The sequence below is a fragment of the Dendrobates tinctorius genome, unplaced genomic scaffold (assembly GCF_039654945.1).
Source record: "Dendrobates tinctorius isolate UK_male_01 unplaced genomic scaffold, ASM3965494v1 ptg000102l, whole genome shotgun sequence".
NCBI classification, from domain to species: domain Eukaryota; kingdom Metazoa; phylum Chordata; class Amphibia; order Anura; family Dendrobatidae; genus Dendrobates; species Dendrobates tinctorius.
The window spans coordinates 13544894-13568662 of NW_027361770.1; the positions used below are offsets into that span (position 1 = coordinate 13544894).

A 23769-nucleotide genomic window follows, 5' to 3' on the forward strand; every position below is an offset into this window, starting at 1 on the left:
CTGAGATAATCTTATAAATGTGCCCCTGCTATGTACTGTGTAATGGCTGCGTCTGACTGTACAGGAACAGGGTCTGATCATGCGACAGGCCGCTCACTTCCTCTTAATGTCTGATTCATCTGAAAACGAGGAGCGTGAAGCCAGCATGAAGTGGCCGCAGGGATCGCATGACATGACAATGTCACGCGATCCCCGGGAGAGCAAGTGCTGACAACACTGGAACAGTGCGGCTCTAGAGGCGAGTATAAGTGTTATTATTTTATAAGGGGGAAATATGCTTTTTAGACTAGGTTGTCCATGTAGTGGACAACCCCTTTAATGCCTTTTCCCTGCAATCAGCCTGTGAAAGATTCATACACTTTATGCTAATGAATACCTAGGACTCCTTAGCACATATGTATTCGGTAGAACTTCTGAGTGCTGCCCCTTTGCCGGCTGCTTTCAGGGGAATGTCATTGAGTTTACAGATTAAAATATTTTCCTTTCTAGTCATATAAATATTTAAAAACAAGTCATGAATTTAGTTTGAAGCTGTGTGCCCACGTAGCGTTTTTTAAGCGTTTCCGCAGCGTTTTTAAACATGCGATTCTGCCGCAGAAACGCTTAAAAAAAGCATTCCATGCATTTTTAATAGAAAGTGCACATGTTGTGCCATTGGTGCGTTTTTACCGCTGCGGAATTGCTTAGCGGTGAAAAACGCAGCATGTTCATTAATTTTGCGGAATCGCCCGCGATTCCGCATACCATCAACTATACGGGCAAAAACGCATGGGAAAACGCTTGCAAAAACGCTTGACAAACGCTTAAAAAAGCACGTCAAAAACCGCATGCGTTTTCCCGGGAGCAGGGTGTGCGATTCTGCTCAGGTTTATTCTGCTTCAGAATCGCTACGTGGGCACATAGCCTGAGCGATACTATTTGTCTTTGTCAAATATGTAAATACATTTTGTTATTTTCCAATCCCACAGCTATCCTGCATACCCCTACAAACAAAACATACATTTTTTACTTTAATGTTCACCACAACAAAGCCTGTCCATTAACTATTAATCTTAATTCCTTATATTTATTTTTTTATATTTAATGCAACCCATCTAACATCTCAACCAGTATATGTTGTGCTACACAGAACCCTCATTTTAAGATTACTTTCTACAATTGGGTCCGATTTATTCTACTAATGTATGTAGCAGAATTTCTGCACAAAAACACAGTGGGAAAAAAAGCTCTGTTTATGCTATGTGGGAATATAGACTAATAGTGGAATTGGGTAGACGCTATTGATACAGATTGTAAACTTGCATCATTCATTCTGCTAAAAATATTAAGAATTTGCTGGTTCTTGTTGATTTTAGCATACTGTATAAGTATTTGTCTAATAGATCAATTCAGAAGAAAATTATAATTTGACTCCTTGTTGATCTAGTAACTATATGAATGTAAGATCTCAGATTGTAAGTCTTAAAGCGACTTTTATGACACATGTGCAAGTTATTCCATTAATGTCTAATAGATGAAGGGCCCACCTGAGCAAGCATGCACTGCAATTATCAAAGCTTCTATAGATAAAGCCATGATGGACCCCACTTCTGAAAATCACGCTGGTCCCAGCAGTGGGGCACTCCTTTATTGGCTATCTATTACACATCTTGTAGAAATGCTACAAATGCCCCAGACAACACCTTTACAAAGTCATTGTCTATCATATAGGTAGTATGAAGGGAGAAAAATGTCTGCTTTTTCCAAGTGAAAAGCGTCAGCTGCTATAATATTAAACAAAACTCATGGTCATTTGTGGTGATATTTTTGGACTTACAGCACATCTTTTCTTCTTACCCTTATAGCATCTCAAACTTACAGGCTAATGCCAAGCATGCTAAACAATTGGCCAAAAATACCTGGTGCAATTCACACATGGATAACTTTAGAAACAACACAATACATGGTTTAGGCAGTAATTTTGCGAAGGACACACCAATACACTTGTGTGACAGATGATGTTTTTAGCATTTGGATGGCCTAATTAATCCAACTATTATTTAAAGACAGGAGAAGAGCTTCCGGTTTCTCACTTGCAGTACGTTGCTTGGCCTGATCATGGAGTCCCCGATGAATCCTCTGATTTCCTGGAATTTGTAACCTGTGTGAGACAAAAGCGGGTGGAGAAGCAGCCCATGCTGGTGCACTGCAGGTAATTGGATGGTTCAGGTCAGGTTAGCAGTTCTTTCGTGTTGTGTTGTCTAGCCTTATAATATGGACTCATTATTACATAGGTTAATGGTGCTCCTAACATCATCTCATTTCACTTTAGCAGGACAGGTCTGACTCGGTGTCTGCTCAATTTCTTTAATAGCAGAATGCTATACAGAGTGATCTGCCATTAAAGAGAGTCTGTCAGCACAAAATTGTTATTGAAACCAAGCACAGCACTTTGTAGCAAACAGCACCCTAATAAAAAAATGTACCTTAACTGCCCAATACCATTGCTCGGCTTGCTAAATATTATTTATTCATTCAGTTATTCCAATGAGGAGCACGGTAGCGTGGCCAAGCAGTTTAGTGCACTAGTGATTCTCAGTGTTTTTTTGCTTCACCATCTTGCAACTCTCCGTTTTTACCTTGCTGACAGCAAAAAAAAGGCCTTAGCCGCAGTGTGAGATTGCAGCCTAAGCATTCAGCATTCAGCCAATCACTTGAATGAGCCAGACGTGCAGAAGGTGCTTGATTTTAGCATTTATGCTGGCATAGAAATTGTCATTTTCATTTTTTCGGGCCAAACTGATGAAATGATGCTAATAACATGATGCTGTATGGAGACAGAATAATCAGCCCAATGAAAACAATGGGTTAAGTAAATATCTAAATGGATCTTAAGACTCATTTATGAGAAATGAAAGCTTGTCGGTCTGTTCTGAACCTAGAAGTGAACCAAAATATGGATTATTTTTTTTAATTTTTTTGTAATTCACTTCCGGCAAGCTCAGCAAAATGGCCCTATATTTCTAAACCACAAAGGGACATCAAAAATGTAAAAAAAATTAAAAAAGAAATTAAACTCATCTATCCAGCCCCTCCGCTGTTCTAGCAACCCAGGCTCAAGAATTTCACTGCTTCTAATGCCAATTTGAAGAAGCATCGAGGACTGGACAACTGGCGGTGAGGAGCCGGAGGGGCTAATGAGGTGAGAAGTGAGGAGAGAGTATAAGGAATTGTATTATTTTTCATATATTACATTGGGTATGCTTTAGGGGTATAATGAGAAACATTCAATTCGAAGAGAGACATTAACTTCTCTGCCAATTGAATTTCCTGGCAAACACCAGACAAACAGGTGAATTAGAGTTTTAGCTGATCCTCTCATCTGTAGTTAAAAGATTGCAGTTAATACATTATTTAGCAAATATACAACAGACAATTACATTTTATTAGCTTGTAACATATTATTACCTTTTAATGACAGCGCCGGGATCGGTCGTACTGGCGTCCTGATTACCATGGAAACAGCAATGTGTCTAATTGAACAAAACCAGCCTGTCTATCCTTTGGACATTGTGAGACAAATGCGAGACCAGCGGCCTATGATGGTTCAGACATCAGTAAGCAAAATGAAGATCTTCTTGTATTCATGCAGCTAAACATTATAGTTAATATACGGTATATTACTTTTGTATTAGAGTTTTACGCCTTTCACAGGAGTGATTCTGGAAATCCCCCACTGTTATTACTAAGCTACGGCTACATCGTTTGCAGGCCATGACAATAAAGCCATGCTGTTAAGAGCTTCTTGTCAGGTAGCATAGGAAATAATTCATAACAGTATCTCTTAAGAAAAGGTTAATTGCCCAGCAGCGAGACATCAAGGAGGTCACGTAGGTAATTACCCTGTAAGTCCAGGTGAGCATGGGTATTTCACTTCTTACATGCCTACACTGATAATGAGTCATTTACACCCATTGGTGAGAAAGGCTCTTCACAGCCCATATGTTATCACACCAGATGGACTAATAAAAGTCCCCTTTTTTCAGTGGCTCCTTTTCTTACATATATATAAAATCATCAAGCTCCGCTGTAAATGATGAGGAATGTGTGTGCGTGTGTATATTATATATATATATATATATATATATATATATATATATATATATATTATACACACGCACACACATTCCTCATCATTTACAGCGGAGCTTGATGATTTTGTGCCCAAGTGCATTCAGTGGAACTTTCCTCAGACAACCATTAATAGCCTTATTGCTAACATGCCAGGGTGTGTAAGTGCATGTAATTCCTGCACATTATGCTCAAACCCAATATCGAATAAGCCAAGATGTTTTAAATATTTTATTTGCACATCATTAACAATCCTGTGATTTTCATATTATCTTTCCTTCTTAGTGTTGCAATTGCAGTTTGAGGAATGTGTTTGTGCATCTAAACACATGGACAAAATTAGAGCACAAAAAAAACACAATGGTCACTGAAATGACGTGAAACTTTCAATTTAAAATTACTGACTATCAACTAAAGAAAATCAGACATTTCTTCTGAATTGTGGTTCAACATAACCTATGAAAATGACCTGAACAAAGGTGACGGTACCCATAAAGAGTAACTGTTGTTTTTTAATTTTTACTACATGAATCAATAATACACATAAAAATGAAATACTTTGTAATGTATCTTATCAGATTATTTCATTCTAAAAAAGCTCAATTCACAGGTAAAATTCTAAAATAAGAGACATCATTTTCTACTGATAAAATTCTATGTAGCCAGTAGGGAGGAGGAGCTAGAAGCAGGGTTCCTCCCGTCTACAAAAAATCTTATCAGTAGCAAATGCTGTCTCTTCTCTCAGTAATGGGAAAACTTGTCTTCATTGAATCCCGATTTTACCCATGAATTGAGAATTTTGAAAATGAATGATCAGGCTTGATGGACAAAGAATCTGTTTACTATAAGCTATATTGCAAAGTTTCTTATTTTCATGCGTATTATTGATTTAACAAATAAAAACTAAAACAGCAGCTACTCTATCACTTAATATTTTATTGCACAACTTGTTGAGGCAGTCATTGCAAACAATTTCTGTACCTCTCATTGAGAATTCTGCATGTGTGCTCGGGTATTTTGTCCTACTCCTCGTGAGCCAACCAGGTGTCGCAAGTGTGAAAGTGTCTTCTCCAAACCTTATGTTACAGCTTCTCCCACAAATGTTCAATAGGATCTAGATCAGGCCACTTTAGAATATTCCAATGCTTTGCTCTTCACCATTCTTGGATATTTTTCTGTGTTTAGGTCATTATCTATTTGGAAGACCATTCTACTTAGAATAAACTTTATGACCCTGTGTGGCACATTTTGCTCCAGAATACCATGATAGTTTTGAGATTTAATTGTGACTGTCACGAGTTTGTCAGAGGCTGCAGATAGTTGCACAGCATCTGGCTGCAGAAGGTCTCTGCGGTTGGCTTTGCAGACGCCTTCCTAGCCCTTCTGACTGTGGAATCCAGTGACTACCTCCCCCCCCCCCGGCTCTAATTGACACAATTGGACTGGCTGTTTATAGACTTTTTGTCTGCTTCTGGGAATCGTCACTGACATTTCCATTTTTCCCTGTTGAAACTTGGAGCTATAGCAGTCGGCTATCTTCCTCTTTGGTGCTGCTGGAGGACGTTTGTGTTACTTCTCTGTCTACTCAAGATATGTATTCCCCTTGTTTGTTTATCCCAGCTGTCTTTAGTTGTAGTGGGGATTGATTAGTGCTTACCCCATCCTTCCTTAAGCAGGGCTTATTGCCAGGGTCAGGCAGGGATTAGGTTCCTGCTTGGCTATAGGTGCAGAACCTATCTAGGGATGTTTAGGGCAGACAGGTTGACTTTTATTCGGCCTAGTGGTTCACACTCCCACCTTCCCTAGTGTTGGGCTCCCTTTCCCTCATTCCTTCATGTTGCACTTAGGGTACCGTCACATTTAGCGATGCACCAGCGAACCCGACAACGATACGACCCGGTCAGGATCGCTGGTGCATCGCTAAATGGTCGCTAGTGAGCTGCCAAACAGGCAGATCTCACTAGCGATGCAGCAGCGGTCGGCGGTTGTTACTTACCTGTCAGACGCGGCGATGAAGACGTCCTCCCGCCCGCGTCCACGCTTCGCTCGTCGGCGCCAGCAGGAAGCAGCCGACGAGAAACGGCCCAGGACGTTCTCGCGCGATCAGCGATAGACAGCGGGGGAGCCGGTCGGAGGTAAGTATCACACATAGCGATATCGCTAGTAATATCGCTGCTGCGTCACAAAATCGGTGACGCTTAAGCGATATCGCTAGCGATCTCGCTTAGTGTGATGGGGCCTTTAGTCTTTCCTATACTGTGTGTGACAGCGCCCTGCACAGATTCAAGGCATTCTATGCCTGATGCAGCAAAGCAATCTCAAAACAAAACCGAGCCTCCTCCATGTTTTACATTAGATAGAATGATCTTTTATTTATGTTCTTAATTTTTGTCTCTGTGAACATAGAGTTGATGTGACTTGCCAAAAGGCTCAGTTCTGTCCCATCTGTCCAAAGGACATTTTCCAAGAAACTTTGTGGCTTGTCAATAAGCAGCTTAGCAAATACCAATCTCGCTTTATGATTTGCTTTCAACAGCACTTTTCTCCTCTTGGTTGTTTTCCGTTAAATACACTTTGGCCAAGGTAGCAACAAATTGTGCAATGTGACACTGGTGCACCTTGACCTATGAGTTCACCTCTAATCACTTTGGAAGTTGTTCTGTGCTCCTTGGTTTCCAGTCCTAATTTCTGTCTTCAAGTTATCATCAATTTTCCTCTTGCGGGCATGTGCAAGGACGTTGGATAAAATTCCATAGACCTTAAACTTCTTTATCTTGTGTCTAACTGTGGTAATAGGAATAAGCTGTTTGGAGATGGTATTATAGCCTTTTCATTTAACATTCTTGCCTTTAATTTTCTTTCTAAGCTCCAGAGAAAACTCTCTCCTTAGCTTTAGGCAGACTGACTGATTACAGGTTTGTAGATACTGTACCTGTGATACTAATTACAGAGCACACCTAAATTTCTTGTTCATCTTATTGGGGGACACAGAACCATGAGATAGTCTGCTGCCTGGAGGCTGACACCTTTATTGCAATTAACTAAAATTGGTGCCTCCCCAGCAGACTATACCCTGTCTGCTGGAGCAGGCTTTCTCCCTTTAGTGTTGTATTAGTTGGAGGCAATGTTTGTCTCAGACCTGTCTTAGGTTAGGCGCAAACTCCTTTGTTTTTGGTTTTTCAGATGAATGTCTCGGGGTAACAGAGTGTAATTGTAAACTCTGTTTCACACTCGTAGCACCGGAGAATACAAGCTGTGATTGTTCAGTCTGTATACTCTTGCGTCAGTATATCTGAACTAAGGTACCTTGACATAGTCGGTGCAGGTACTCGGGCAGAGGTCCATAAGCCAACTAGCTCTTGCCTGGCGCCCCACATGGCTACAGTTGCATAGAGCAGAAGATAAAAGGATCTAGAGCTTCAGGACAGGCAAGTATAGCTTTGTCATGAGCTTTGTTACCACCCCTTCCCTTTTTCTTTTTGGGGTAGTGATTACAGAAGTTGTGCAGGGGGCAGGTGATGTTGCTAGAGGGAGGCTACACACCCAGCTGGTCCCTCGGCCTTAGTGGGTCAGGATTATATTGGCAGGAAGTTGAGTATCGCAGTGGCGTCTGTATTGCGGTAGCCAGAGGGGGTGCGTTCCTGGCTTATGGCATGGCCTTGGGAGCGCTTGGCCATTTTGCGGAGGTGAGGTTGTGGCCAATCAGTGGCCATGTTCCTCCCGTGCTATCAGCAGCCGTGCCTCGGCATACTGGGTTCCCGCCACTCTGACTCCACCCCTTCCTCTTCCTGGCTTTGTCGTGACAATATGAAATGGTGGGGGCACAGAAGCACCTCGGCATCGGTCTCCTCGTGCAACATCAATGTGGTAGACTGTTGACTTCTGGGGACTGGTTCTAGCACACTTAACATTTTTTGTGTCACCGTTTAGTGGAGTCTTCTATTCTTTTTGTTTCTGTCTCTTCTCTATCACTCATAATGTTTGAGTCTAGAGATGACCATGCACACCCATTAGCGCAGTCTGCACTTGTCACTTACTATGCTTGTGTGATTTGTAATAGTAAGTTTTCCACTGGTCAGTCTGTGGCCCATTCTACCTTTTGTACCTCTCTTGCTTTCTTTCTGGTAGCCTCACAGGAGGACCTCTAACAGCTGAGGAGAATGTGCCTCCTCCTCTGTATAGGCTTGTGATTTAGTTCAGTCTGTAGCCAAACTAACCAGGGGGTCCAAGACACTGGTTACTGTTGTGGAATGATTGCCGGTGACTACTACTGCTGCTGTGAATGGGTCGGATCCTCCAGCCATCGCACACCAATATGGCTGCTCATGAAAGCAGTTCAGATGGCCTCGAGATACTTCCTCGTCCCGGTCACCTTCACAGGGTAGGGTCTCAGATTCCTTTTCCCCTTCCCAGGGGATTCTTTCCCCTCAGCACTCAGAATCCATTTCCAGTTAATAATCTGTCCTGGATCCATATCAGTTGGGAAAACTAGGGGAAATGTTGGATAGTTTGGTATCCCCCTTGGATGCCTCTCTGGGAGTAACAGCTGCGCCGCCTCCTCCTTTTACCAAAACAAGTTTATTTAGGAGGGCTAAGAGCATGGCCAGATCCTTTTCTAACCATGTGGAGTTTTCTGAGGTATTACAGAAAGCATGGGGACACCCAGACGGACGCTTTTAGAGCTTAGCCGTATGGAGGTTTTATATCCCTTCCCAGTAGAGCTGGTGGCTTCTTGGTCTATTCCACTAGAGGTAGATACTCCAGTATCTTATCTGCTTCTTCGGACAGGCATATAGATTTTGTGGGAAGGTCCACTTTTAAGACAGCAGGCTTTGCCCTTTGTTCAGTGTTTTCCACTACTTGAGTTTCCGAGGCGGTAACGGCAAAGGCTAGATATTTGTGACAGAGTTTGTTGGCTTGTTCCCAGGATCTAGGATTAGCTGAGATCGCTCATCTGATTTCACAGGCAGTGAAGTATCTCTGTTCTGCATCCTTGGTTGGGGTGGAGTGCTCTGTTCAGGCAGTAAGTAATTGCTTCACAATTCGCCACATGCTATGGCTCAAGGTATGGAGGACAGACTTCACTTCAAAGAAATCTTTGATAGGTTTACCTTTCCGAGGGTCTCAGTTATTTGGGACCCTGTTAGACAAGATCATTTCAGGCGCAACAGGTGGTAGAAGCACTCTGCTTCCTCAGTTCAGTACCAGCTGTCCTTTCTGGAGGCTTGGGGCCTTGTAGGTCCATCTCTTTTGCCAGGTCAGTATGTTGGAATGAAGGTCTCTCAGGTGCCTAAGAGAACTACCTTTAGAGTGACACCCTCCAGAAACCCTTCTGGGTCAAGAGCTAGGCACTCTGAGTCCGGTGGCGGTAAGAGGGTCGATACTTGATGGGGATTCTTTCTTCTGGGTGGGTGACTGCCTCCTCCTCTTTCAGGAGGCATGGCAGGGGCAGTCAGCCGTCTTTGGGTCAGTGAGGTCATCTCTTCGGGATACAGAATAAAGTTCACCTCTATACCTCATGATCGTTTCTTTTGCTCTCGCGCACCCGGATCTCCCAGCTTCGACCAGGTGATAACTTCCTTACTGCAAGCAGGTGTGATTGTAGGTCTCCCTATATCTGAGTGTGACGATGGGTTTTATTCCAACCTATTCCTTATCACCAAGAAAAAGTGGCTTGTTGCTGCCTTTTTTAGGCTTAAGGCACTTGAACAGTTGTGTTTGGCTTCTTCACTTCAAGATGGAGTGGCTCTGGTCAGTGGTCACATCCGTGGAAACCAGAGAGTTTCTTTTTTCAGTAGATATTTTAGATACTTATCTGCATGTGCCAATTTTTCCTTTTTTTGTCAGCTATTTCTTCGCTTTGTGGTTGATCAGGATTACTATCAGTTTATGTCTCTTACATTCGGGCCGGCCACTACTCCCAGGGGTATTTACAAAGGTCCTGGCCTCTGTTATGGCATTACTATGGTTCAGGGGAATAATTGTTTCCCCCTATCTGGATGTCATTCTTGTCAAAGCGCGATCCTTTGTGCAAAATCTAAAGAGCCTACAGAACGTTTTGCAGACCATAGAGTGAAACGGTTGGATTCCCAACAGGACAAAGTCTGTTTTAGTTCCAACACAGTGGCTACTGTTTCTGGGAATGGTGCTCCACACCGTTCAGTCATCAGTATATTTTCCGGAGGAGAAGAGATTATCTCTTCAGTCTTTCATGAGAACTTTAAAACAACCAGGCAGACTTTTTTTTTCAGGGTCCTGGAAAAGATGGTCGCGCCATTTAAGGGAGTACAGTTTGCTCAATTTAAGTCAAGGCCTCTACAGAAAATGCTACTAACCTCTTGGGACAGATTAATACAGTCCCTGGATTGATCTATTTGTCTCCTTCACTACTGCCAGTCTCTCAGGTGGTAGTTACCATTACCCCTGTCAACTTGAGGTCATTCTTTTCATCCCATTGAGTGGCAGGTGCTCACCACGGATTCCAGTCAATACAGCTGGGTAGCAACTTTTCGTTACTTGTCGGTGCAAGAAGTTTGGAGCAGGCAGTAAAAATTCTCCAAATCAACGTGCTGTAGCGCAGAGCTATTTGTCTGGCTCTTTTACATTGGCAGCACTTACTGCAGGAATTACTGATCAGAGTTTTTCCAGGCAATGCTACCACTGTGGCCTATATCAATTGCCAGGCGGGCACACAAAGTCCATCAGCCATGACGGAAGTCACAGGGATTCTGGAGTGGGCAGAGGACAAGGTTCCTCTAATCTCTGTAGTTCATCTACCTGGTGTAGACAACTGGGAGGATGACTTTTTAAGTCACCAGCAGCTAGCTTCAGGAGAGTTGTCTCTTCAGCTAGAAGTGTTCAGGCAGACCTGTCAGCGGTGAAGTATACCAGATGTAGATCTATTGGCATTCACACTGAATTGCTGAATTTACAGGCGCTTAGTTTGACAGCATGCCTGTTGCAGCTACGATTTTGATGACAGTAGATTTGTTTAGGTCGGTCATCCAGACTATGATTAGAGCTTGGAAGCCATCCTCTTTTGGTCTGCCATCGAACTTGGAGGGCTTATTTTCGTGGGTGTGAGTCGACTACTACTTCACCTGTAGCTTTTTCTTTGCCGGTGCTGCTCTCCTCCTTACAGTTCAGGTTGGAAACAGGGCTAGCGCTCAACTCCCTCAAGGATCAAGTGTCCTCCTTGTCTATTCTGTTTCAGAGGGAGTTAGCTTCTATACCACTAGTTAAAACTTTTCTTTAAAGATTTGCACATGTTAAACCACCTTATTTGGCTCCTCTGGTCCCTTGGGATCTGAATCTTGCTTTGAAGGCTCTTCGGTCTTCTGCACTTTTTCTCTCTTATAAGCTCTTCTTATAGCCATCACTTTTATTAGGAGGATCTAGGAGCTTGCCACTTACCTTATTTTTCATTAGGGCAAGGTAGTTGAGGCCAGTTCTGTATTTTCTCCCAAAGGTAGTTTTGAGTTTTCACCTTAATGAAGATATGGTTTTACCTTGCATCTGTCCAGCTCATCCTATTGAATAAGCTCTGCACAGGTTAGATATTGTTAGAGCTGTAAGGTGTTATTCATTGGCCACTGCCTCATTTAGGCGTTCTGATTCCTTAGTTGTTATACCACAGTTCCTTCTTAAGGGTCAAGCCTCTTCTAAAGCGACCATTATATGTAATTATCCAGGCTTAATAGTCTAAGGCCAGAGTGGCCCCGTTTAGGATTAGGGCACACTCTACTCAGGCGGTGGGGGCTTCTTTGGAAGTTCGTAATCAGACATCGGCTTTGCAGCTTTGTACAGCACCTACTTTGGACATTGTTGCATACTTTTTCTAAGCTTTACAGGGTACACACTTTTGCCTCGGTAGGAAGATACTGCAGGCACTTAGGTTACTGTTATGAGGGGGTCACCGAGGAGGAAAAAACAAAACAAGCTAAGTCCCAGAAAAACCAGAGAGGTTGGTAACTATGCAGATTGCAGATCCCTGATCCTAACCACACAACTAGCAGCAGCCGTGGAGCGTTCCTACGATGATCCTAGATGCCTCGTCACCGCCGGAGGACTAAATAAGCCTAAAGCAAGAAAGGGGAAAACTAACTGCCCCAGAGCAGACCCCAAAGGAAAGACAGCCCCCACACATGTATTGACTGTGAAACAAGATGAAAGCACAAACACAGGCAGGAAAAAAGGCTGAGCAAACGATGGGGCCCAAACTAACTAGAAAGGACAGGAAAGGGAAGACACTGTCTGCAATCTGCCAAAAACCCTACAAAAATAATGTCCAACACTTCTGATAACAAAATTAACCCTGAAGTCACTAGACTTCTCCCACTATATCAGCACTCTGAAATATTCTGAGACAGAGCAAAAAGAGGCCAATTGAATAGGGGACTAAAAGCAAATTGGCAAATACAGATAAGTAAGAGTGGAAATTCAGCACAGCCCCAGCCAGGGCTGGCTGACCACACAAAAAACTGAATAGACCAACAAAATCAAGTGTGAACATTAGCAGAAAAACTTAGTTTGAAATGACTGGAACAGAGCTGAACACCAAGAGCTGAAAAGCCAGAAGGAATCACCAGCACCAGAATAGGGCGTCGGCTGACTTAAATCCAGTCTGAAATTCCTGAGGTCCAATCGTCATCCTCATTATCAGGTGGCAGATCTCTACTGATTAAATCAGCCTCACTACCTCCTATTACCACCAGAGGGAACCTGGAAGGAGAACTCACAACTGGTAGACCAGAAAATGAACTCACAACAGGTTACGGCAGAAAGCTAGGTTTATTACTCTCCCATCCTAGGGACAAGTTTAGGACGTCCCATGGTTCTGTATTCCCCAATAAGACGAACGAGAAAACTTTATTTTATACTTACCGTAAAATATGTAGTCTTGATTGGGTGACACAGCTCCCTCCGATGGTTGCCTGGTTGGGCAATCAGTTTCTTATTGCCTTAAGTTTTTTCTTCTCTTACTTCCTTCTAACAAAACTGAGGAATCTTTATCCGCCAGGCAGTGTAGTCTGCTGTGGAAGAGCCAATTCTATTTAATTTGCACTAATATTGTCAGCCTCAAGGTGGCAGCACACTATCTCATGGTTCTGTGACCCCCCAATAAAGACTACGAGAAACAGATTTTACGGTAAGTAAATAATCTACTTTTAACATGTCTCTAAGGCCTGTTTCACACTTCCGTTTTTTCAAATCCGTCAAAATCCGTTGTTTTCCGTAAAAAAACGGATCCGCCATTTTTTGCAGGATCCGTTTTTTTTGTCCCATAGACTTCCATTACGGTTACCGCGGATCCGTCAAAAAAACGGATCAGTTTTTAAAAAAACGGATCCGTTTGCATCAGTTTCCGTCAAAAAAACGGAAACGGATCCGTTTGGCGGACACAAAAACGGAAGTGTGAAACAGGCCTAAGGTCAATTTTTTTTCTTTTTTTTCTAGAGGTATCATCATTTTTCCCTAAGCCATTTTCATATATTTTGGAAAACAAACTAATTTGTTGAACGACAATTCAAGAGCAATGTCTGATTTTCATTAGCTGATATTCAGTATATTTAAATTCTCTTTTCACTTTAGATGAATTTATGAATAACAAAATATGTTGTAGCATAAAAATAAGCATAATGGTGTATGTAGGTAAGATTGTTCTTCCAAGAAAGAAAAACACACCAGAAAAATGCATGAAAAATTTGCAGTACTGTTCAATGTAATCAATTTTTTTCAGTAATTTTTGTAAGTCCATATAGTTTAGGATAACGAATGATTTTATTACACTCTTTCCTGATAATCTGAGCCAAAATCATAGACTTTACACATATGACCATGTCCATTTTTGCATCTGTAAAAAGTAAATAAAATGGAAAATAAAAAGTATTTGGATGGTTTTGAGTGCTGTTTCATTGGCCTGTCCTAATACACAAAAACAGACCATAAAATATGCATGGAGTTTAATGGAATAGTAAAAATCCGGTAAAAAACAAATGTGTGAATCACTCCAATGAATTGACACGCAATACTGTTGCATGAATAAGGCTTTAGAGGTTTCCTTATATTTAATGTTAAGGAATTTCAAAATAAAAAGTTTAATATTTTTTGTTTTTCTCTTGTTCCACAGAGCCAATACAAGTTTGTCTGTGAAGCCATTCTCCGTGTTTACAAAGACGGTTTAGTGCAACCATTGCAGAACAGTTGATCTAATTAACCCTCATATCAAAGGGGCTTCCATAAAGAGCAACAGAATGTCTGAAGAAGAGCACATCGGTGGCATTTTAAATTTCAGTACAGCGTTTTAACCTATGTCTGTGTATATGTAAATAATATGTTGTGTATATTGGTCTAAAAATGTGTATAAATCATTCATAATTTTCAGAGTTGTATCATCACAATAACACTAGCAAACGCCTTGTTATGCCTTAGAATAATTATCCTGATGTAAATCCACTATCCTTTGTACAAACAGACACTGCAGTGTAGGCAGCATAAACCAGTGGAATGTAAACTAGTATGGAGAGATATAAAAATATATATAAGTATATAATGGTTTCCAGGGTGCCAAAAGAAAGGTGTGATTAACGTGCCACTATGTATTTCCGATTTTATAAGCTCTGTAATTTAATAATATTTATTTAGAATATCGCTATGGTACAAACGGCACAATTGTAGTTTCGGTTTTAAAAATATCTCATTCTGTAATTTTTAATAATGACAAATTCTGTTGCATTTTTGATTGACGATGAAATGTGCGGCAGAGCATGCAATGAATATATTTCAGTTGCCCATGATTTTAATAAGCTCTTTTCTTTGATCATACAGAATTGCTGGAGCGATCACACTTAAATGGGTTGTTGTCTTTGTCTCTATTTTACCAGATTTGTTGGGGAAATAGTTGTATGGCACTTGGTAATGTGATCTTCTTGGTAAAGCAATGTCCACTCTTCATAGCAGCCTTCCTTAAAGACTGTACAGTTCTCTTGTTCTCAAAATGGTAGCTTATTGCAGTTCATATGACCAGACGTATCCGTCAGCCTCCTTCAATTGAAATATACTGTACATTAAAATCTTGTTTTTCTGTTGGAGATGGCTAATGGATAGGTCTGGTCCAATCATCCTTGGAACACTAGACTTAGCAAAGGAAAAGAACATTTAACACACTGATGTTACAAATCATGCCTAGAAAAAAAAGGGTTAAATAAAGTGGACAGCCACTTTAAGTGTGGGGATTTTTAAAGAACTTTAGTTTTGTATCTTTCCTAAATTTGTTGTTCTGACAACAAGTATTGAAATTCGCTCATACATTTACCAAGCGATGCCTTAAAAGCCCACTGATGTAGCACAAGCTCGACTTCCCACCAACGTCTGGGCAGATGTTCTCCCTAAGCACAGTTTGTACAATACTAACGGCATACAGTCCATCAATAAATGACGCTCTTACTAGGCAGGCAGGGCTATTTTCACAAAGGGTTATACAGGTATTCTTCAGTTAATTTTAAAAGTAATTCCAGCCGCCTCCACAGGTCTAAGATCTATATAAAAATGTGTGCAGGTTGTTCTGTGAAATGTTGTGCCCGATCCGCTTTAAAAACTAAAACTACTTTCTAAAAAGATGTAAAATGTACGAAGATAAACGGTGAGCAGAACAAGATTATATTGGCACAATGCTGTCTAATCTTTGTAAACAAATATTTGAATATTTCTGTCAGTGATTTTAGCATTCAGTACATTTAATTCATATACTACATTTCAGGAAATGACTTTTAAGCTTGAAATACTAAACGTAGCAGAAAACTGCAATTAGCGTTAAGGCTTTGTTCACACTGAAATCCTAACTATCTTTTTTTACATGACCTATGACCAAATCATATATAATGACATGACAGATGACTGGGTACGAATCTTACACTTTTCCTACGCTATCCTGATAAAGTCCAACCGAAATCCGATTTAACAGAACCAGTGTCAGTGTAAACAAAGCCTTATGCCAATTTTTAAAGAACCTGTCCCTTCTACATGTTACAATATGCGAGTCCCCCCAAGAACTTGTTTTTGACCTTGGAGACTCATGACATCATCCTATGCCAGCTTACAAGCAAATGTATTTGCCTTAAAATGCAGCATTAGAAATGTTCTTTATTTCCAGACTTTATGAGTTCAAGAATGTTTGATCTTTTTTATGTAGAGTTATTTCTGGAACACACCTTCAAAAATATATGAGTAGCTTAAATCAATAATATATATCCCAAAACAATGTTAGGAAAAAACAAAAAAATGAGACACTATTAACATGTGGGTGAAGGCTCACATGTCCATTTTATCACTAGATAGTACAGCACAACAAACCGTTTTCAGCACTGTCTGTTAGAAGAATGGAAACTTGATGAAATGTTAACTGATGTTTGCATTTTAAAAATAGTGATATTTTCTATAAAAATATCTTGTCAATTGTATATTTTATTTGTAAATTATGTATTATCTACAATTTATATCCATAATATTTGGAAGCTTCTTAAACTGCCAGTAATTGTGCCCAGAAATCCACTGTATTGCCATGTTATGATATGGCTAAGCAAAGTGTCCTTAATAATTTACCCTCTGGTACTACTGTGCTTGAAAGAATATATGTAAGTGGCAACATCCATCCTATATATATATAATTTATTATGTTTTTATTACTTCTGGATCGGAACTAAGATTCAGTCGAAAGAATGAAAAACATGTATTGAACCAATCTTCTTTTTTTTCCCCAAGAAAACTATATATAAATTTCTTTAAAGTTTTTAAAACATGATTGTAAAAATCAAAGGATTCACTGTGAATACATATATAGTAAGCTTTAAAAAGAGCTACATATAAAATACAGTGTGAGTTGATTTGTGATAAATATAAGTTTTCATGAGGGCAGAAAAGAAATCTAAAACATTTTTCTAGTGATGAAAAGCCACAGAATAGCTAATAGTAAATGAGTAAGTTTTGTAACAGATTAAATATGCCTGGAAAAAAGCTCTGTGAATTACTGTAAGTAAAATATTGCTTCATTAGTAATGACATCCTGTTTAACTAAATTTCTTTGGTGACTGGAAAGTACATTTCTCTTTCATCAATAGTACAGAAATATAATACACACTCAAGGTGTATCCTACATCTCCGTACTGTGTGACACATACAGACTGTTCATCTGAATGGTGCAGAACATAGACCCCGATTCATCAAGAATAGTGTTGTTCACACCAGTCTTGAGGAGGCATGCTGGAGTCATAGGAACCTGATTCATTAAGAGGCACATGTCATCTGAAAAGTGGTGTGCGTTTCCTGTCCACAAATCTTACTGAAGTCAGGTACTGGAGTAACAGTCATGGCATGAGGTCTGAACTAACGAAGCTGTGATGTCATACACATGTTCCTCCCCAGCCTCTCTCATTTTGAGAATGCTGTCCAAAATTGGCATGGAAATGCTAAAAGTTGCAAAAGGTGCGATTCTGTTGTGCATAAAATTGTTGTGACTTCAAAGCATTTTACACCAGATTTCTTGTATAAATGTTGGGTAAAGCACTTCTCAGAGTTATCAGCGCTTTCTAGAGCAAGGATGACTATTTCTAGAGCAAGGATGACTATGAAAAATGGTCCATGTATACAATGTAGTGCAGCGGTAGCACACTTATGCAGTGATGAGGCAGTGACCCAGCAAAGTTCAAAGCAAAACGTCTCGTTAATGTTCAACTCAGCAAAACACAACACACGATATCCTCCGGATCGCAGCTGGGGTAAATATCCTCTGGATTACAGTCACTAAACACGCCAGTCCTCCTCTTCAGACCATTTGCCATGGGCGACTGCACCGCTGTGTACGCTGTGGGTGCCAGGCCTTCAGCTGCCTTGGCGTTAATGTTCAACTCAGCAAAACACAACACACGATATCCTCCGGATCGCAGCTGGGGTAAATATCCTCTGGATTACAGTCACTAAACACGCCAGTCCTCCTCTTCAGACCATTTGCCATGGGCGACTGCACCACTGTGTACGCTGTGGGTGCCAGGCCTTCAGCTGCCTTGGCGTCAGCCTGTGTTGCCTCACACAGGTGGAGCTCTGCAAAGCCGACTGCTCTGCACTCTATCAAACACCAACTGACTCTGGCCCTGACAAACCCAAACCCTACACTGCAGGGTTTTTAACTAGCAACCTGTGGCCTTACACCACATGGAAAACCCAGGCCAGGAATGAAACGGACTGCACCAATAACATCCTGCAGTCTGTTTCAAAACACCAAAACCCAGAGCAGGTTTTCCCTAAATCTGCCTTTGACAACTAGTATATCCGAGACCTATACTCACTTTAATCTGCATTGCAACCACAGCTACGTCTGTGACTACAATGCACTCTCATGGCCTCAATACACCTCTGTGCGCATCTTGCGGGGAACACACAGCAACCCCTACATGTAACACGAATCACTGCCTCACAACATTAAGAGGATAAATGGTTGATACATGTGATGGGCACACATTTAAAGAACAAAATAGTGTAAATAAAGCATTATATATGTCACCAATTTCAAATCTTTAATTAGAAATACCTCCCTTTGTGTACTTGGTATCTCTTTTCAGGAGCATTCCAGAAACCCTCAAACAATTAAGAGAAGTGACATTCTCATTCTCAGGACAGCTTCCGATAAGAAGGTGCCTGCTCACTATATTTCACTCTATAGAATGAAAGACGCTGGTGATGAAGCCACCTTAAGAATGACAGCAAAGCCACCAACTACCATGGGCATCTTGGCCTGCAAAAAGTCGGCGACTTGACCAGCGTCCAAATGACACCTTGTGCACATACTCTAAGACTGAAACTTGACGTGAAATGTTTTTTAGCTCTTTTGGCAATAATAAAATGATCTGCAATACCAAACACAAACACCACCCACACTTGGATGTCAGTTCCCGATGATCGAATGCTGATGGGCTAAGAGTAGCTCATACATTCTAAAATCCTGATTAACACTTTAAAGTCCATTATTTGTCTGCACAAAAATAAGGCTGTGTGCACACGCTGCGGATTAGGTGCGGATTTTGTAAAATCCGCAGGTGAAACCGCAGGTCAAAATACCTGCGGTTTTACCTGCTGATTGCTCTCGGTTTTGCCCTGCGGTTTTTCATCTCCTCAATGGAGGAGATGGCAAACCGCAGCAGAATCCGCAGAAAGAATTGACATGTCAATTTCTGCGGATTGAAAACCGCAGATAATCCGCGCGGAAAATTCCGCACCGTCTGCATTGCGGTTTTTGATTCCCATAGGGAATCATGGTACTGTACACCGCAGCAAAAACTGCTGCGGGTCTGCAGCGGCCAAAACCGCTGCGGAACCGCAGCAAAATCCACAGCGTGTGCACACAGCCTAAAAGGTAGTGGCTTCCAGAAATACTGATGCATAGCGGCTCTGTGAATATCCCCTCACATATGAGCATTTTATTTTGTTTCATGAAAGGAGAGATGTTCTGATACTCTAGAGCAAGAAAATGTATATAAGAAAACATTCCATGTTCAAAAACTGTGGCTGCCAGCCAACCAAGAAGCAATACTTAATCTATCATTGCAATAATTTTTGAGACACTGTACATCCTTAGCATACATTAAAATGTATGATACGGTACTTCATCATTGAGACATATTGCCAAAAATAGAAATCAAGGTGAGAAAAAACATTTTCTATTTTGTAGTTTTTATAGTATGTAAATATTCTAAATGACTATGTGGAATGTTTAACCTACTCAAGCACATATACGCAATATGGCTGGTCCTGCATCTGCTGTGATTCTCACTTAGTAAAGCACTGCATTGCTTGGACAACATTTCCGATTTCTAACTAACTTGAGCCTGACATTCTACTGTCTATCCTCACTATTGTTGTAGCCATATAATTTAATTGTGCTTTATGCCAGCTTTGAAGTTTTAGTCCATTTTTTATAGCCCAGGATTTCTTAGTAGTGGAGAAATAACGAAGATGCATATTTAATATATATGTTCTAATAACCAATGTCTGTAAGACTACTGTTTTATAGATTGAAAATGTTTTTATTTTTTTCTGCCATGTTATTTTCTGTCAATTATATATACCTCATAACATGCCTGGTCAAGACATATAAGCCAGCATTCAAAACTATATGAAAACTTTTATTTGCTTTCTTAACAAGGTTTATTAAAGGGGTTGGCCAGGCCTAACCTGCTGATGATCTATCCAAACGATAGGTCATCAGTTTCAGATTGGTTGTGGTCCGACAACCCCACCAATCAGCTGTCACCTGCTCCGTGAAGCCTGGATGCAAATAATATATGGGGTCATACCACGGAGCCCTGTACATTTATTGTCCGCTCCAGGGTACTCCACCTTCTCTTGAGTAGGAGAGAAAGTACAGTACCTGGCAGTGGTGACTAAACAGTGTGTAGAGCCATGTTGTTTTGGCCTTGTGCTTTGTTTATATTCTGTTGCTCCCAGGGCAGATGATCGCTGTTTGGTGATGGTTGTTGGGCTCCCACCAATCTAATATTGATGACCTATCTAATGGATTGGTCAAAAATATAGTCTTTGAATACTTCTTTAAAGTAAAAAATATAATAATTAAAAATGACTCCACTCTTCCACAAGTTGCAGCTCAGCCATATTAATCCTTGTGGGACTGATATACTAGCTATCAAGCATGAGTAATCATGGCACAGTTTATGGGGAGAAAAGATCTTTTTTTTAATCTAAGGCAACCTCTCTATTGCTCTGTCGTTTAAGCCACATGTATTTTTGAATTTAATGTCATAATTTTTATTCTCACTGAAAAGAAATATTATGCACTAATCCAATTTGTTTTGTAACCTTGGGCTCAAGTTGTATTAAGTCCCAAGTGTTCACGACACTTTAATTATCTACACATAAATTGCTGTTTCTGGGGATGGTTTAGAGTTATATTTAAGAAATGTTATAAAACTTGTAAAATACACAATGTATATAGTGATTCATTGCTTTTTTTCATCATACTAACTCTAGTAATGCACAGTATAGAAGCAGACAGGCTATGCTGTTGACAGGTGGGGCATACAGTGTATGAACGTGTAATGTAGACAAGGTGGAGTACAATATTGGGCTGCATCATGGTTAGCTATCAATACTTAAAATACTTTGCTTTTTAACATTCGGGCTTTGCTGTTTTCTCCTGTATTACATATCTTCCATTGCAAGATAGATATTATATTTACATTATCTGTCATGTGTTAGAAATGTATCTTGTCTATGTAGTCCTTATCTGTAATTGTTCACCTTTCCCCAGACATATCAAAATGACTTTTTTTCTGCACCATCCTTGCTATTATGTACAAGTGTAAATTATTTGTCAACACAAGGTAGATATATGTGAATCTGACAAGACAATGGCCAGATTAGCAAATGTATTTTTTAAATATCAAAAACATTGAAATGTAAATTGGTGTAATATTTTCAAAGTTAATTTATGACACTTTTTTTCAAATAAATTTTCCTTTTGATTTTATAAGTTTAGATAAGAATCTTTCTGTACAATTTTTGACTTTAGCACAGTATTGAATACATAGAAACATGATTCACATCACTGGTTACGAGCTGCTAATAAAATAAAACCTTTGTTTGATAAGTAAATTGGTAATGCGTGATTATTGCTAATCCATTGATAAGACAGATATACAGGCGTCATATAAATTCATGTGTCTGATGCCCTGCAATCGTGGCTGTCATTGCCTATCCCGGCTAAGTACAGGTGAAAGGACTTTACATGGGACTGTTAAATTTGACAGTTGAATCAGTCTAGTGGTATTGTTAGATAACCCAGATACGAAATTCAAATATTAATTATATAGCGTCTATTTTTACCCTCTGTCCCATTAGGGTGCTCAACACTGACCTGTAACTTGGATCCCTAAAAGTGAGACTACCAGTGTTTGGATACCCTAATGGAGCAAACCACACCAGCAAGTAATGAAGACAGGTTTAAATATTTTTCATGTAATACACCTGATCAAGGCTTATTTGGCAGAAACACGTTTTGTTATGCTTCAATTTTTGTTCAACCTCTCAGTTAATTTTAATTTTCCTAAATTAAATGTTTTTTAAGGAATTTTTAATTTTTGTATATATGGCGTAGCCAATAGCGATCGCAACTATACCGTAGAAATATTGAATCTACTCACGGTTACAGAGATTGTCCTCTTATAGATGAAAATCCCATCAAATTTGTTGACTGAAGCAAATACCTGGATTACCCCTTTACAAATGGAAGCACCATCATCTTTTCTCACCTTCACTCCACTCATGTGGAGCAAGTTATGGGCCAGGAAAGTTTCTTGCCACGGTCTTCTGATGTGCTACGTGCCATATGAGGGTTCCTAGGATCCGTCTAAAATCATTACTAGCATTGTGTGTAATCTGCACAACCTGCTCAGGTGAGCAAACTTATCTCTTATATTGTAGGTTATAGTTATTGCGCTTAGGTAGCACTTTCTTTTTTTCTTTCCTCTCTCTCTAATTTTCTGCCCAGTATATTTTACTCATATGCTTTATAAGCGCTCAGGTTGAAAAAAAGTGAAAGTCCCATAGTGGGACAAAGTAAAAAAATGAAAAAAAAAAAGTTGTAAAAATATTAAACAACAAATTGCAAAATAATAATAAAAAAAATAGATATATTGTACCAATTAATAAATATTTTTCTACGAAAAAGTATAAACAATGAAAGTACACATATTTGGTATCACCACTTCCGGAACGACCCGACCTATAAAACTATCCCACTAGTTAACCCCTTCAGTGAATACTGTAAAAAAAAAAAACGAGGCAACAAAGTATGCTTTATCATACCACTGAACAAAAGATGGAATAAAACGCAATCAAAATGGCTAATGTAAATAAATATGGTATCTTTGAAAAAGTCATCTTGACCCACACAAAAATCAAGCTTCCACACAGCTTCATCTGTGGAAAAATATAACAGTTATAGCACTCAGAATAAAGTGATGCAAAAATAATTATTTTTTCTATAAAATAGTTTTTATTGTGCAAAAACACCAAAACATGAAAAAAAATAAATGTGATATCGCTGTAATCATACTGACCTAAAGAATAAAGCCACCTTATCAATTTTACCACACACAAACCAGCGTAAAAAAATATATGAACTGCTGTTTTTTGTTCATTCTGCTTCTCAAAGATTGGAATAGCAATCGATCAATACATATTATGTGACAAAAAATGGTACAAATAGAAACGTCAACTTATCCCGCAAAAAACAAGCCTTCACATGACCTATCAGCCAAAATATGGTAAAATTATAATATTCAAAATATGGTGATATCTCTTAGTCTTTTGTGTGTGGTCTTTTAGTGTGTGTCGGCAGTCAAAGATAAAAAAATATAAATCTGGTATCGCTGTAGTCTCACCGACCAAAAGAATAAAGTTGTCTACTCAATGATACTGCACGAGGAACGTCGTAAAAAATAAATCCAATTCTTCACCTGCTTTTAACTTGTTCATTCTACCTCCCACAGAACCCAAATCAAAAGATTCCTTGTATTGAGGCAGATTTAGGCACTCTGGATACTATGTGGCTTTTTAGGTGTGCATAAAAGTGCCATCAACCACAGTTTTGTG

The 23769-nt window shown here is 40.0% G+C and overlaps 1 protein-coding gene across 5 annotated transcripts in view; it reads left to right on the forward strand.

The window, feature by feature from the left end:
• Positions 1-21768, forward strand: part of PTPN3 (protein tyrosine phosphatase non-receptor type 3) — a 442179-nt gene extending 420411 nt beyond the window's left edge. For all 5 annotated transcript variants that reach the window (XM_073587741.1, XM_073587742.1, XM_073587740.1 and 2 more), the window contains 3 exons: positions 2046-2191; positions 3461-3596; positions 14240-21768. In XM_073587741.1, coding sequence (XP_073443842.1) covers positions 2046-2191; positions 3461-3596; positions 14240-14317 — 360 coding nt within the window. In that variant the 3' untranslated portion in view covers positions 14318-21768. The remainder of the gene's footprint in view (positions 1-2045; positions 2192-3460; positions 3597-14239) is intronic.
• The last annotated feature ends 2001 nt before the right edge of the window (positions 21769-23769 follow it).